At 36.9% G+C, this 17,200-nt stretch overlaps 1 protein-coding gene across 9 annotated transcripts in view; it reads right to left on the minus strand.

The window, feature by feature from the left end:
* Positions 1 to 817: 817 nt before the first annotated feature.
* EVI5 (ecotropic viral integration site 5) overlaps positions 818 to 17,200 on the minus strand; it is a 217,276-nt gene continuing 200,893 nt past the window's right edge. For 8 of the 9 annotated variants that reach the window (XM_070486836.1, XM_070486834.1, XM_044748907.2 and 5 more), the window contains one exon: positions 818 to 6,078. In XM_070486836.1, coding sequence (XP_070342937.1) covers positions 5,764 to 6,078 — 315 coding nt within the window. In that variant the 3' untranslated portion in view covers positions 818 to 5,763. The remainder of the gene's footprint in view (positions 6,079 to 17,200) is intronic. The other variant, XM_070486835.1, reaches the window with a different exon arrangement.

Genomic DNA, 17,200 nt, shown 5'->3' on the forward strand with positions numbered 1-17,200 from the left:
TTGTGTAAGTATATACTACAATGTTCGCACGACCACGAAATCACCTAATGATGCATTTCTCAGTACATATCCCTGTTGTTAAGCAACACGTCTATATATATATCTAGAAGTGAAATTGCTAGATCAAATGGTAATTCTAAGTTTATATTTTTTTAGGAACTGTCAAAACCTCTCCACAATGGCTGCACCGTTTTACATTCCAAGCAGCAATGCAGAAGGGTTCTAATTTTTCCATATCCTTACCAACACTTGCTATTTTCTTTTTTAATAGCCATCTTAATAAGTGGCACCTCATTATGATTCAGGTTCTACTCTTCTCACTGACTACTAGAAACAGTCAAATTTCTGTTCCATTTCAATAGGTGTATATATTTTTAGTTTTAGTCCTAGTGGCTCTTTGGTTTTTGACCCACTTCTAAATTTATACCAGAGATTCTCAATCGGGGCAATTTTCACTCTCGGTCTACCCTACTGGGGACATATGACAATGACTGGAGACATTTTGGGTTGCTACAACGAAAGGAGGAGATGCTGCTGGCAGCTAGTGGGTAGAGGCCAGGGATGCTGCTAAACATCCTTCAATGTACAGGATGGCCACCTGCAACAATTTGGCCTCAAAGGCCAATACTGCGCAGATGTAAAATCCTGGATTATAACTATCTTGTCATATTTCATATATCTTTATAAAGTGCCTTAAATCCTTTTGGGAATAAAGCAGAATACATAGTGAACTATTGTGTGTTTTTTTTTTTTTTAGATTGGCACCTGGGCTAACAACTGTTGCCAATCTTTTTTTTTTTTTTTCTGCTTTTATCTCCCCAACCTCCCCCGTACATAGTTGTATATCTTAGTTGCAGGTCCTTCTAGTTGTGGGATGTGGGACGCTGCCTCACTGTGGCCTGATGAGCGGTGCCATGTCTGCGCCCAGGATCTGAACCCTGGGCCGCCGCAGCGGAGAGCGCAAACTTAACCACTCTTTTTTTTATTTTTTATATGATATTGTGATAAAGATGCAGAGGCATAACTTTCTTTTTATAAGAGCCTCTATATGTATATTCAAATTATATAATTGGATATATTTATTGAATTAGTTGCTAATTTAATAACCTAACATACAATGTAAGATGAAAATACTGCCATTAATATTTTCAAAAAATTAGCATGTTCCTGAAGGAAATAAATCTAGCTATCTGGCTTTTCATTAAGCTGAAAAATATCATGTACCAGGCGCTCTGTTTGGCACTAATTACACACTGGTAGACCAGGTGGATACGGTCCCTGTACCCACAGAGCACAACGTCACCAATGAATACCTGGTGTTAGGCCAATCATTTCTTACCAGTGTTTTGATGCCTCTCCCTTTTTTTTTTATTTTTTTTATTTTTTTATTAATGTTATGATAGATTACAACCTTGTGAGATTTCAGTTGTACATTTTTGTTAGTCATGTTGTGGGTACACCACTTCCCCCTCTGTGCCCTCCCCCCACCCCCCCTTTTCCCTGGTAACCACCGATCAGATCTCCTTATCAATATACTAACTTCCACCTATGAGTGGAGTCATATAGAGTTCGTCTTTCTCTGACTGGATGCCTCTCCCTTTTTAAGTTAAATAGTTGAAGGAAACAGAAATTCTTGTAAAATGAAAAACTTTAATTGTTTAAAGCAAAGGCACAAGTAAACATTTTAGGTTATCATACAATGTTACAATAAGAAATTCCAACAGTAAAATGAAATACATTATAATTTTGCATCTCTATAGTATATCTAATGTATTATTCTATCATCTCTTCTTTGGAGTGAAAAGAAGGGATAGGTAGATCAATGGATGTGATGTAAAAACTTGGATTATAAATATCATCCACTCCACTTCTAACTGGAAATTTTAATTTCAGTAGAATGAATTAAAATTAATTTTTAAAAAACTTACCATTTTGTTAATAATAGAGCAGCAATAACTTTCAGGCTAAAGCTCATTGTTTTAATAAAGTAAATCACTGATTTCATGAAATGTTAGCTGTCGACGTCTGGTACTAGACAATAGTCAAGCTGGCTAAGAAAGGGCTTTACCAAAACACAATCCACATACTTATTTTACTTTAAATCTGAAAATTATAGTGTATTCTGTAAACAATAAAGAAGAATGAGGAACCAAATCATTTCTTATGCTGGAAATAAAATACTCAAAAAGGTCTAGATCTTGTTTTCAATCCAAGGCACTATCTGGAGAGTAACAAGCTGCATCATGTACAGAGCTAAGAAAAAGTTGTTTTTATCCTTCCAAAACAGCTGGCCAGTTAGTTGGGACTTGATGTCTCAATTAGTCATCAAACATTGAATGCCTAATATCAATAAAAAGGGTAGAAATTGTGTAAAGTTACATCTTTGACTTCTTTTTCCAGGAAGAAAAAATTTACCACTTATTTTTTAAAAGGCTGTTAAAATACTATCTTGATCTGAAAGGTCTGTTTCATCACCTCAATGCAGTTTCCATTTTATTCAGATCACTTGTAGCCTCCACTCTCAGCATTTCAACCCAGGATGGCAATGACACCAGGCAGGTAAATATCCTAAGGGAGTAAGTTTATTTTTTATTGTGAGTTTTTAATTTACTTCATTCACTCTCTCTGCCCTCTCGAATAAATAACATTTAAATGACACAAAAATACCAGAGATTAAATAAAATCTATCAAGAGAACACTGTCCAATGCCTCAAAGTCTTAACTTGAATGAAATGGAGTCAAATCAGAGCATAGCATCCTACTGCATTCTAAAGGCCAGAAGATTTTAAATGCTTCTAAGGAGTATTTGAGTCAAACATGTTGAAGGAGAAGACTGCTGTTTCTAGTTTTCCGTTGTCCAAATTACAAGAGTATCAACAGATTAAGGTTTACTTACCATGATTCTTTTAACACCGAATTCCTAGTAAGAAACAGTACTCAGGAAATTCTCTAAGAATATCTTTCAAAGTTTAGAATTTAAACATGATTCTAGAAACATGTTTTTAAAGTCAATTATAACACTGATTCAATGAAGCATACCCTAAAGGTCAATGATGCATGCTTTAAAGAACAGTACTGGGCTTCTGGAATTCTTTCCTTTCTTACTCCACTTCCAAAGGTACAGATATCTGTGCAAATTTGTCTATGGCATCAAAGAGTTCATGCTATAAAATAGCTGGTACACTTCCCATTTGGAATAGTTCTAAGTATAAGATCCACCAGGAAATTTTAGGTTTCCAAACCCCCGCTCGATAGCAAAAGCAAATGGTTTGACCTTCTACGGAAACAAACTGAAGAAGTAAACCTACATTCTAGAGTATCTAAATCAAGGGTCAGCAAACTTTTTCCCCAAAGAACCATAGCAGATATTTTAGGCTACTCAACTCTGCCACTGTAGCACAAAAGCAGCCGAAGACAATATGTAAATGGATAAGCATGGCTATGCTCCAATAAAACTTTATTTCTCAACACTGAAATTTGAATTTCATATGATTTTCATGTGACACAAAAACATTATTCTTTGGATTTTTTTCCCTCAACTATTTAAAAATGTAAAACCCACTCAGCTTGTGGGTCATGTAACAACTGGGAGCTGGCTGGAATTGGCCCATGGGCTGTAGTTGCTGTTCCCTGGGCTAGATCATTCAGATTTCTTGATGCGGGGGTCAAAGCAATCACGTGGCCATGAATCATCTTATTTCACTTGAGCATCAACCAGTAAGGAACCCCAAAGGAGAATTCCAAAAGCACCAGTTGGATAATTCTGACTAGTATCTATGCTCATATGCTGGGGAAAGCTTATGAATGTTGATACTCATATATCTATACATATATATATATAAAATTAGGAAACACATTGAAATCAAATTTATTTAAATCATATTAATTGTCAGAAAAGCAGGGAATCGAGAAATTCATTGGCTGAACCTTTTCAAATGCTTTGGTGTCAGAGAGATCTGGATTAAAATCTTGGTTCTTCTATTTACTAACTTGTGACCGCAGGTAAATTACTTAACCACTAGAATTTAGCCTGGTACTACAGACATAGCAGGCATGTTTTCAATCTTCCTTCTCAATCAAATAGCTACAAAAGGCTTGCTGGAAAAGCCTAGTCCATGATGTACCAAAAGGCTTAACTCCTGGTTTTAGACAGAAAACTGTTTTTGTTTCTTCTACGCCATTCTGTCACATACTTTTTTTTCTGCATGTAACATACTGTGCAAAATTGTACTTCCATATATACTGAATTCTACCTTCCTCTTTTCCTCAAAGGCTATTTTTTTCCATAGGCTGCTGATGAAAACGTGAGTGGAAAGCATCCAGTCAACACATTCTTGTCATCTTTCCATAGTGTAAGTGTAATTTGGGTGTTTCCTCCAAAATTTATCAATGACAGGCATTCAGTTTTCTAGAAAAAAAAGTCTAGATGATAAAAAAGGAAGAACTGGTAGGAAAGAATTCTTATGGCTTTATCTATAGATTAGTAACTACAGAATCTGAAGATACTGTTTATAGATTGTTTGCAGATATAATTGTTGTGTATCTTGGACTTCAGTCCATTGCTTAAATTATATTAAGTAAAATATTCGCACTAAGTAATACGTGCTATAATCTCATGAAAAATTTATTAGTTACATATACATGAAGTAAAAGATTTTACCAATAGTGTTTTTGAACAAGCATCAGTTATGAATTTGCTAGTGTTGAATGCTAAGCAAAATACTAAAGCTATTAAATATTAGTGTTTGGTTTTATTTTCAATTTTCTTTTAACCTATTATTTATAGAAGTCTTGTTAGAATGCTGAAGGCAGTCATTTTGCAACATGTACATTCTCCATATAAAATAATGTTCAATGTTGGCTGATGTAGATTTACAAATATGTACAAAAAAATATATTTGTAGTTAATCTACTACTCTGACTGGTAAGCAACACATGGAAGCATCATATGCACGTAAAAATTAGAAATTAAAAAAACCTTAAAACTCTCAAGACACATAACCATTAATTTGTATTTATAAAATTACACAGAAAAAAGGCTTTGTGTTTGGGAACTTTCAGTGGCCCACTGATAAAGCAGTACAGTCATGCGTTGTTTAACGATGGGGATACGTTCTAAGAAATGCGTGGTCAGGCGATTTTGTCGTTGTGCAAACACCATAGAGTGTACTTATACAAACCTAGATGGTATAGCCTACCACACATCTAGGCTATATGGTACTCATCTCATGGGACCACCATGGTATATGCGGTCCGTCATTGACCGAAATGTCATTATGCAGCGCATGAGTATAACTTTAACTGAAAAAAAAAATCCCCCAAACACAAAAATACAAGATAAATCAGATGTATGGTCAAATGTTTGTAGACAGATGCCCTCAAAACAAATGGGAAAACATAAATATACAATTTGTTCACTGAGCATAAAATATTGCACAAGAGCAGTTTTGTCTGAAGAAAATTCAATTTTCCATAGTTCCAAACTTTAAAATGTGTTCCCACATATAGATATAATTGCATTTTCTAAACAAGAAACATTAATATTCAGTAATACTGTTAGAACCTTATTTTCCCCATTAACCATACTCCAGTCTATTTTATGGCAATGGTAAGTCAGTGGTGAAGATTTGGCAAAGATAAAAAGGCAGATAAGATAAAATATATGTATATATATGTACATATGAAACAGATATGTTCCAAAAACCCTTAATCATATGATAACTGATCCCTTAAAAAAAGCCACAGTCTAAGTCACAGTGATGGTCAGACAGTGGTTGAGTATGACTCTCTTCTTCTTGGGGGCCGCTCCTTTTGAGCCATTCGATCCCTCTCTCTGGTCTCCAGCACACTGTCTTCTGTTTCGCTTTCACTGCCATCTGCCACAGCGCGGTCCAAAGACATCGGGTCAGATTTTCTGTGCAAAGGAAAACCAATGCCACATTCCCGTAAGGGATTATCTATAAAATCTTCATCAGAGGAATGGGATGATTCGTCATCTCCTATTAAATGGTTGACGATGTGGATTCCATCAAAAGGGGGTTGGCCTGAGAAGCCCCTCTGGCCTTTTAGGCACCTGAGCTGTCAAAACAAAATCCAAGTTAATATACTCAACTGGGGGAAACACACACATCACTCTAAGAAAGCAAACATTTCATATTTAAAGAAGGAGACACCTTGATCTTTTCCCATTTATAGATATAATAGTAACTACCAATTTTTGAGTGACTCCTGTGTGTTATGTAATGGACACATAACTTGTTATTTTAATTGAATCATCACAACAGTCCTATTATCCTCATTTCAGAGATTAGGAAATGGAGAGTCAGGTAGAGTAACTTGCTGAGGACACATGGCTAATAGCAAAGTTTAAATTCAAACTGAACCTTCATTATACCAGAGATAATATAATGTACTATGTACTCATCACCTAATTTCAGCAATTAACACATCATGGAAAATCTTGTTACGTTACACCTGTCTGGTCTCTGGATTATTTTAAGGTAAATCTCAGACATCCTATCAGTTCATCTGTAAATATTTCAGTGTGCATCTCTAGAAGACATGGATTTAAAGACCATACTCTGAACCATCACACTCACTGTCTTGAGAGCATGCCCCCATAATTCTGTGAATGATGAAAATGATTTACAAATCATTAAAATTTGCTGCAAGTCTCCATCCTGTTATGACATCCTAAAGACCACCACACCACTACCACTCAAGGCAGGAATGCTTCTTCCCACTAACGATATCTCCTTCTGCATGGGGTGAATGCCAGATGTGTATTACATTTCTGCCTTTTCTCCCCAGGAAGAAGGAACGACCTCTCACCAAGGAGTAGGGGAGAGAAATGACATGTTGCTCAGCTCTTATCCCTCTCAGTCTATCTTCAAGAACCAGATTCTGTTTCTCTAACCCTGGAGTTTTACAGGGCCAGACCCTCATGTGGGAAAGGTTGTGGAGATCAAATGCTACCTGCTACTTGGTGGGCAAGTCTGACTAATTCTAGAATTCAGTACTGAAAAACCCATTGTTGTCACACATCTAAACCACATTCTCCAAAACCAGTTTTATCATGATTAAAGGTGATTTCTTTTCATCATCTGCCACTTCTTTGCCTAAAATCCCTCAAATTCCCACCCTCCACCACAGATACTACCACTTCCACTACCATATAATTAAGACATCAATGCTGTCCTCAAGAGTTTGTTTTAAATATAAAACAATTTTGATATTGTCACTTAATTTCTCCCATACACCATGATTTTTCTCCTACAATAAAAGCAGAAGAGTTAAAAAGAAATCCAAGACAACAATAAAAAGCAGTTAACTACCAAAATCTATCTTGACTATCAAGAATTTTGCTGAAATATACTCCATGTGTCCTACCCTTATTACTCTCAACCTTCAATTTTGTTTCTCAGGGACAAATTCCCGGTCTCTTACCATCTTTCAAATCTTGAGATAAAGGCAATGTGAAATATTCAGGAAATATTACATACACTTTCAAAACTAACGGTTCTGAGAGTAAAGACATTACAGCTTTGCCATAATACCTCCCAGCTTTTCCTACAGACTTCCAAGAAGTGAAGAAACCTTAGCACTTCCTTGTTGGAATGAGACAATGGGAAACAAGAAGGATGCTGGGACTCAGTAGCACGATGTCTGCCTTGGGCAAAACCTTTAACCATAAAGAAATTCCTGTGCCCTAGGCCAAGAGAACAAAATTATAGTGAGGTACAATGTAACTTAAATAACACCTTCCTCCTTGGCAGAGAAGAGACATACACCTGGAATTGGATCTTTAGGGCAAGGGCACAGAACACCACAGACACCTCCCCACGGTTGTGATACCCACTGCATTACTACAACTGCCACGTTCTGATGCAACATCCTATCACCATATTGCAACACATGATTTATAGCTCCAAGTGTTAAATTAAGTCAGTTAATCTCTTCCTTTCTCTCTTTTCCCCAGGCCCTTTTGAAGAAATAATATGGAACACGTGTCTTCCTTCTTCCTGGCTGTTATAAAGGAGGAGCATGGCAGAAGAACCACAACTTCCCAATTGTTTGGAAAGCTGTAGCTTTCCTTTGCTCTAACAAAATTTATTGTAATTAAAATGCTGCAGCCTCATATCAGATGTAGTAAGTGACTTCAAATACAATATAAAACCAACTACAGGTTGAGGGGTCCTTCCCTCAACGTCAAAGGAGATGCAGTTAACGCTTCTTTGAGAATTGCTAACATAGAATAACGAAGGCATAGAGGAATTCTTTGGTGGAAAGAAGAAAAAGGTGAAGGTAAGGGACTATCTGGTAAAACTGAAGCTGTCCCTGAGTTATCTCCTGGACCTAGGAGTTGCGTACAGATTCTCAGAGTGAAGAGGCCAGTGCAGGCCCCGAATGTGGACATTTGGGCAAGGACTTCCAGGGGACCGATTCCAGAATGTGGGCTAGAAGGGGCTGGACTTCAGGAGGGGATGTGCTCTGGGACTCCTGTGAAGAGGGGTTCGGCTGGAAGAAGACCAGAGCTGGGCCCTCTGAAGTGCAAAGCCTTGGTTGCCTGGATCTAAGAGCTGTACTGCTTATCCTTATTACTAGATTTTTTAGGAGCCAAGTATATTTAAACTACAACAAAAAGCAGACAATTAACCTTCTCAACCTAACCTCCCCACAAAAACTTTCAGGGATATCATTGGTAGCAACTTACATTAGCATGTCTCAAAATATGGTCCACTGATCATCTGCATTAGGATAACCAAGGATGTCTACCAAAAATGTAGAACTGCTCCCCAGATCTAAGGAATCAAAATCCTGAGAGTGAAACCCTAGAATCTATGTTTTTTACAAGCATTTCAGGAGAGTTTTATAGACTCATTTTGAGAATCACTGTGGTAGCGGCTCCTCTGTTCAAACCAAATGGGGCTGAGTGAGAAAGGAGGTGATTTACCTGAACTAGAACTCTCAATTATTCAAGACAACAGTGCTTCTGACCTGTGAACACCTGCCTGTGTGTCTAGCACATTCAAATGGACCCCATGTTTCAGGAGTATAACCAAGCTGTTCCCAGCCAACTCCACCATCACAACTCCACAAGGCGCGGTCTGTTTAAATGTCTTTTCCTGAAACGTCTCCTGGTATAAGGGTAGGGTCTAGGAATATAAATATTCAAAAAAGCTGAATAACTTTGTTGCACATCTCAGGGTAAGGACCACTACGCTAGGCAATGGTTTGTTTGGGTCAATCACAGGATCAGGAATCTGACAAAAGCTACTGACTGTCTCGAAAAGTACACGCGCATACTTTAGCATACCCTTTTGAGGCCCATTGTCGCTTCTAATTTTTGGTTAAATACTATGGGAATATCTTCATTACACTAACAACAACAACAACAACAAAAACTTTAATTGTGAACTGCCAGTCTATACTCATATCATGGAAAAGAAAAAAAAGGATTATTTTTCCAGATGAAATTAGACATAGGTTTTAAAGTCACTGAACGTGCCTGGAAGCACTTTCGAGCTTCACCAAGCAAACAGAGCCACCGGGACACTCCAGAATTTTAAGTAAAGGAATTCTTCTCTGGTGAATCTTGGGATTCTCCAAAGAAGGAGCTCAGCTATATTACCCTACAATGACAGTCATAGTCAGAGAACCCTACCCAGGCATTCAGAACTTCCTGTCAGCTTTTTAAGTTCTCCAGTGTTAAAGTTTAAGCAGAGAGTCAAACTTATCAGACATCTGAGAAAAGCATCTAAGAGAAGCCAGAAAAAAGGCAACTAGGAGGAAACAGACTCTCTGGGGAGATGAAAGCTTAAAAAAAAATCATTTATTCCCTCTGAAGATACTGCATTCATGTAAAAAGAATGGGATACTCTAAAAAAGAGGTCTTAGACGTGAATTTCTCTAAACTGAAAGGCATGAGTTTTGAGACCGAAAAAGCCTATCAAGTGTCTAGGACAATGGAGAAAAGTAGACCTAGACTATGATATATCCCAATGAAATCTCAGGACAATGGGAAAAAAGAAAACATAAAGCATCTGGTTGAAAAGAAAAACACGTTTTACACAAAAGAATCAGAATGGTATCAGACTTCTCAACTGTAAAGACAAGAGAGCAGTGCCTTGAGAATTCTGAGAAAAAATAATTTCTAACCTACATTTCTTTTTTGGTGAGGAAGATTGGCCCTGAGCTAACATCTGTGTCAATCTTCCTCTATTTTGTATGTGGGATGCCACCAGAGCATGGCTTGATGAGTGGTGTGTAGGTCCACACACAGGATCCGAACATGTGAACGCCTGGCTGCCCAAGCAGAGCACATGAACTTAACCACTATGCCATCAAGCCAGCCTCTCTAAATTACATTTTAAAAAACCATAATTATCTTAAAAATTTTTTTATACCCACTCCAACTACCGATTAAATATAAGGCTAAAATATGAGTTAAAAGCTGCAAAAACTTAAAAAGACAAACAAAAAGAAAACCTCTTTTGGGTCAACTATGAGAACTGGAATCAGATAAAACCTTTTTATAATTTATCTCCCATAAATGTTTTTCTTTCAGAAAGGTAAGTGATATGCTCCACCAAAATGAAGCATATCAAGAAAGAAAGAGACATCCTTTTTTTTTTTTGATCCAGGAAAAAGGAAGTCCAATACAAAAGTGAGGCAAAAAGAACACTAGGATGACAAAAAAAGCTCCCAAGATGACGCGGTGCAGGAGGCCTAGAGACATCAGTCCTCACTGAAGTTGACTGGAACAGGTCAGAGGAAAGATTTCAAGAAGGTAAAATTAATAGTATACCTAAATTGTTTGAACAGGAGAGATTAACACATAACAGGAGATTTACATGGTACTAGAAGAGAGTTACACATAAGAGAACACACCAAGAAAATGAAAAAACTAAGATAATCATTCAAGTAAATGCATGCAGGTAAAATAATCACATTAAGACACTGTTTCCATGCAGTTGAATGCTATTTGGCAATAAAAAGAAATGAAGTACTGACACATGGATGAATCTCAGACACATTAAGCTGAGTCAAAGAAGCCAAATTCAACAGACAATATATTGCATGATTTCATTTATATGAAACGTCCAGAACAGGCAAGTCTATAGATCAGAAAGTAGATGGGTGGCTGCCCAGGACTGGGGGAGAGGGGAGGAGAAAGGGAGTGACTGAAAATGGACATGAGGTTTCTTCTGGGGTGATAGAAAATATTCCAAAATTAGACTGTGGTTATGGTTGCACAAGTCCTTAAATACATTAAAAGCCATTGAATTTTACACTTAAAATAGAAGAACTTTATGATATGTAAATTTTATCTCAATAAAGCTGTTTAAAATAAACTAGAGCCAGAAAAACAAACAACCTGCCTCCCCAAACACTGTTTTTCAAACTTTCTTGATAAGAACATCTTGGAAACTTGTGAAAAATAAGACTTCCCAGGCCTATCCTTGGTCTCCAATCCAGAGGAGAGGCCTGAGAGGCTGCAGCGTAAGCACCTGTATGCTGGATGTTCTGCCGTGAATGGCATTCGTAGACCTAAAGATGTAAACGTAAACTAATGATGCAGATCTTGAACACTAATGTAAACAAAATTATATTAATTGGAGGCAGGGATGAAAAGTTTGTGTTCATGGTGAGGGTGGAGAGAATGAAAAAGAGAGAAATCCTTCTCCATGTCAAGAAGCCAACAGATTGAGCCTAAAACTGAAAAATCAAGATGAAAACAGTAGCCTCTAAGGAACAGCAAAAGTGGAGTCTAACACTGTTTTTTGCAAAAGTCTTTTAATTAGCTCTGACTCTTCAAATGATGTGCATAATTGTAAAAGTTTTTAAAAATTAAAAACACTTCAGAAAAGAGAAAATATATGCTTCATCTAAAATTCAACAATAAAAAAGGGATGAAGTCAAAGCTGGGGAGTCCTTCCTGCTCCCTCAGTCCTATCCCCTACAGGTCCCAGTATCAGGAGTGTGGTGTTACCAACTCTAATTTTTAATTTAATTCTATCAGGTCAAGGTTGTAGAGACAGCCAGTCTCCCAATTTTCTTTTTGTTTTAGAAGCAGCCTGTCCAATTACTGAGCAATATCAAAGACCGATGCTAAATCATAAACAAATATTGTCACAAAATTATCAGTGATTTCTTGTACTTCTTTTTGTGTGGGCATTTTCACAGAGACCTTGAAGGCATAAAAAACTGTCAAAAAACTATCTTCGATATAATTCTAGTTTTATCATGTACATACTACATAAGCAACATATCAACTAAGGTAATTTAGAAAATAAAGCAATTCCACAACACACAATCCTGAGATAATCCCATTAACATTTTAATGTATCTTTCAAGACGATTTTTCTAACCTGATGTACTTTTCAAAAATGGATTGGCCACTAAGTATACTGTTCTATAACCTGCTTTTTCACTTAACAACATATTACGCGTACTTCTCAGTGCCGTAATCTTTTGACGGCTGCATGGTATCTCACTTAGGAATGTATCATGATCTGTTTAACCAATCCTTTTGTTGGGAAATTGAGGCTTCCGCTGCCTCACTGTTATAAACAGCACTCCCATGAACATCTTTGAACACACGGCTCTGCAGAGTTGCCTGATTATTTCTTTAAGACACACAGCCAGAAGTACAAAATACAGTGCTAAGTTTCAGCGTTCTTAAGGACCTTGACTTCTATGTTTAAGCTGTCCTCCAGAAAGGTGGTGTTAATTTACATTCTCAAAACACTGCCTGAAAAGTTTGGGTTTTCCTACAACCTCACACCACTCCCCTCCCCCCCCCCCCATTTTTGCCAATTGGAAAATAAAAAGTTTAAGATTTTTTATTATGGAATATTTTTTAAAATATAGAGAGTAATTTAGTACACTCCTATGTTGTCATCACCTAGCTGTAACGAGCATCTAATTACAGCCACTTTTGCTTCAATGTAACATCCCATCCCTCCAACCCTGGACTATTTGGAAGTAAATGAAAAAGGGTTTTTAAATACCTTTGGCCTGTTAAACCAGAAGATCTTTTAGAAAAATACAATACATAATCTAATTCTGTCCTTCAGACTATTTTATCCCCAAACATGACTATGTAAATAAGTAAAGACAAGCTTATTGTGCTATAAATGTTCCCTTCTAATGAATGTCTTCTGGTTTCAATAACATTTAAAAATAACTTATTTTAGGTATTAATCAGATTTGCCATTTTCTACACAGTATCTCCTAAAACAGCCACAACTACCAGAGAAATGATCACACTGGCTATTTGACTCAGTGAGTCACTCTCGAGTCCTTACTTCTGTGAGAATGTTAGTGATGTTAAGAGCATCCTTCTGACTTTCTAATTCTCTAGACGAGCAATTAATAAATTATGTTACGTATAAGAACCACCTGGGATTATTATTTCAAAAATATACAGGTTCCTGGGTCCTACTCTGAGATATGTGGATTCAGCAGGTGGGGCTCAGGAATCTGTATTTTAAACAAGTACACTAGGAGATTCTGAAGTGGGTGATCCATATCACATTTTGAGAAATATTGCTCTAAATGGACTATATTTAGGGATTTACTATGTTAGGATCACGTTAAGAAAATTTCATAAGGGTAAATAAATTTGGATTAAGGATTTCTTGTTTATTTATCACTGCCATCATCATACTGGTCACTGTCATATTTTAAAAATACAATGGCCTAAATGTGGACACAAAACCAAATAGGTGAAAAAAAGCAAATCAAAATGGAAAGAATCACGAAGCCAGTAAATATTTTAAGTCATGACTTATTCTTTGGGGTTTACAAACAGCCTCACCATCTAGTTTCAAGTCTAGGCTCCAGGGGGTAAGTGTTTCATGGGATTCATCACCGAGGAGTACCATCCAATTTTAGATGTCTCAATGTCCCAGTCGATATCCAAGTGAGAGAACATGCGGGTGAATAAAACAAAGTCAGAGTCTTCTCTTCCTCCTATCAAATGTTAGTCTTCAAGCTCAAATTTTACTCAGAGGATCAGCTTCATATGCAGGGGATGAATTATATCTTTTAAAGGACCACATGTCTACCCTAAGCTTACAGGCCTTGATGGAAAACCTACTTCTTAATACAACAACTCAAAGTCATATGAGAGAGACACACATGGGTGAGTGTGTGTGTGTGTGTGTTCATTTGTTAGGGGACGTGAGGAGGCATTTTGTTATAGTAAGATACGACTCAGTTCACAATTGGTGCTGATGACAGTGCTATGCTGATAAAATGCTTCTAATACATCTTGATGTTTCTTGTCTAGATTAGTAATTTTAGGCTGATTTTTGCAGTATAAAGTTAAAAATTTTTAATTAAATTTTAAATTTCTATGTTTGGAATTTCATGTATTAAAAACGATTAGGTACTGCTGCCGGAATTTTAAAAAACATCCCCTATGATTAGCTCATCAGGCATTGGTGCCATTACCGTCAGCCTACTGCTTCTTTCGGATCTAGGCTCTCCCATGAGAGCTCTAGAAAAGTTTTACTGTAATTGCACTCTAGTTTTAGACAGGTTTCAAAGACCATCTCTAGGGAAACTCAGGAGCTTTAAAACACAAACACACAAACACACACACACACACACACACGAATGAAATAAAGCTTTCTAAAGAGTGGAGCCCTTTCCACGTATTTGAGTAGGGCCCTGGTTTCTCTCTGAATGATTAAGTCTGTACCAATCATTCTTTCTGGTTAGAAAGTATCATGTGGTGTCACACATCTGAAAAGTCCCAATAGAGAGATGAAGCATGTGATCAAAGTATGAAGGCAAGAGAGAGCATGGGAGGTCTGAAGAACGGCTAAGCAGTTTCGTATTAGGCTGCTAGGGGTGTTGGGATTAGGGGAGTGACATGGAAGAATATTAAGTGCATGTTTGCTAAAGTCAAAGAAGTCAATCTGAAAAGCCTACATACTGTATGATTCCAACTATGTGACATTTTAGAGAAGGCAAAATTATGGAGACAGTAAGTAGACCAGTGGTTGCCAGAAGTTCGAAAGGAGAGCAGGAATAAATAGGTGGAGCACGGGGTTGTTAGGCAGCGCAATTATTCTGTATGATACTGCAATGGCAGATACGTGTTGTTATACATTTGTAAAAACCCACAGAATGTACAAGACAAAGAGTAAACCCTAATGTAAATATGGACTTTGGTTAATAATATATCAATATTGGCTCATCAGTTGTAACTTATGTATGACACTAACACAAGATGTTAACAACAGGGGAAAGTGGGGGAAGGCATTGAAGGGGTATATCTCTCCACTTTCTGTTCAAGTTTTCTGTAAACCTAAGACTGTTCCCTAAAATAAAGTCTACCAAATTTAAAAAATTAGATGTTCTATGGTATTTTTCTATGGCCACAATGCTATACTCTCAAAACTGCTTGAGGAAATTTGGAGAGTATGTCTTTTTCAAGACAATGTTTAGGCTCATGTTTTTAAAAAGTAAGATAAAACACAGTAAAGTATACCGATTTTAAGTGTACAGGTTGATAAATTTTTACTTGGGTATATGCCCATATAACTATCACCCAGATCAAGATATAGAATGTTTCCAGCACCCCAGCAGGCCCCCTTGTGTCCTCTCTTCTCCCAGGGATTACCCTACATTCCCTCAAAGGTAGCCATTATTCTGATATCTATCACTATGGAATAGTTTTGCCTATTCTTGGACTTAAAGAATCATATGGGATGTAGTCATTTGTGTCTGGCTCCTGTTATTCAACAATATGTCTGTGAGATTCATGCAGGGTGGCATGTATAGCAGTATTTCACTTTTTCCAGTGCAGTGTAGTATTCCATTATGTGACTATATCATAATTTATTTATCCATTCTACTGCCAATGGCCATCTGGGGTGTCTGTAGCCAATTACATATAATGCTGCTATGAATATTCTTAAATATTGTTTTTTGATGGATATAAGCACTCATTTCTCTTGAGTATATACCCAGGAGAGTAATTGCTGAGTCACAGAGAATATGCGTGTTAAGCTCTAGTAGATGTTGCAAAACCACTTTCCAAAGTGTTGTAATATAAGATCCTTAATTTTTGCCAGAGTTTCTGCCTTACCTTCTGCCAGGTTGGTTGTCAAAGCAAATTAATGATCCCTTAACTGATCATACCACATAACTTCATTCCAGGTTCTTATTAGAAAACATAACATTGAATTTTAAGCTATCTAATCATGTTAGTGAAAACATGGAATAGTAACTCTTGTAAACTGGTAGTAGAAGCGTAAATTGGTAAAGCACTTTTGAAACTGGTTTGGCACTATTTACTAAAGTTGAACATCTACATACCCTATACCTAGAATAACCATACATTATAATTTGCTTGGGACAGTCCTGGCTTTTGCTTGTTGTCACAGCACAATTGTTAATAGTGTCCTATTTTCATTCTCAAAATTGTCCTGGTTTGAACAATAAATAATACCCACTCAGCAAACCCATTCCTAAGTATATGAACAATAGAAATAAGGATAATACACTAAAAAACATTTATAACAGTGTTCACAGCAATTTTATTCATAATAACCCCAAATGGAAATAACCCAAATAAACAGTAGAATGAATGAACAAATTATGGTATATTCATACAAGGAGATACTCTCTAGTAACAAAAATGAATGAACAGACTACTGCTACATCGAACAACAGGGATAAATCTCACGTGTTGGGCAAAAGAAAGCCAACACAAACTAATTCATTCTGTATGATTTCATTAGTATAAACTTAAAAACCAGGCAGACCTAATTCGTGATGCTAGAATTCAGGACAGTGAGGAGATGAGAGTGGGTACTAAGTGGCAGGAATGATGAGGAAGCTTCTAAAATGCTGGCAATGTTCTAGTTCTTGACCTGCGTGGTTGGTAAACGGGCATGTTCATTTGTGATAACTCATCAAGCTAGACACTTATGATTTGTGCATTTTTCTGTACATATCTTATACTTAAATAAAAATGTCTATTAAATAAAAGCCTAAGAAATAATATCCAGGGAAGATTGCTGGAAAGACATGCAATTGCCATTCATTCTTCTATGAGTATTTCTAAATTTTACCTTTGGACCTAAGCAGGTGATCACTAAGTTATGTATTTGGACTCCACTGTTTTAGGCCATTACAAAATTGCCCTTACTTAGATGTTAGGCCGTTAGCCTAACACTTT

The sequence above is a fragment of the Equus asinus genome, chromosome 16 (genome assembly GCF_041296235.1).
Source record: "Equus asinus isolate D_3611 breed Donkey chromosome 16, EquAss-T2T_v2, whole genome shotgun sequence".
Classification (NCBI taxonomy): domain Eukaryota; kingdom Metazoa; phylum Chordata; class Mammalia; order Perissodactyla; family Equidae; genus Equus; species Equus asinus.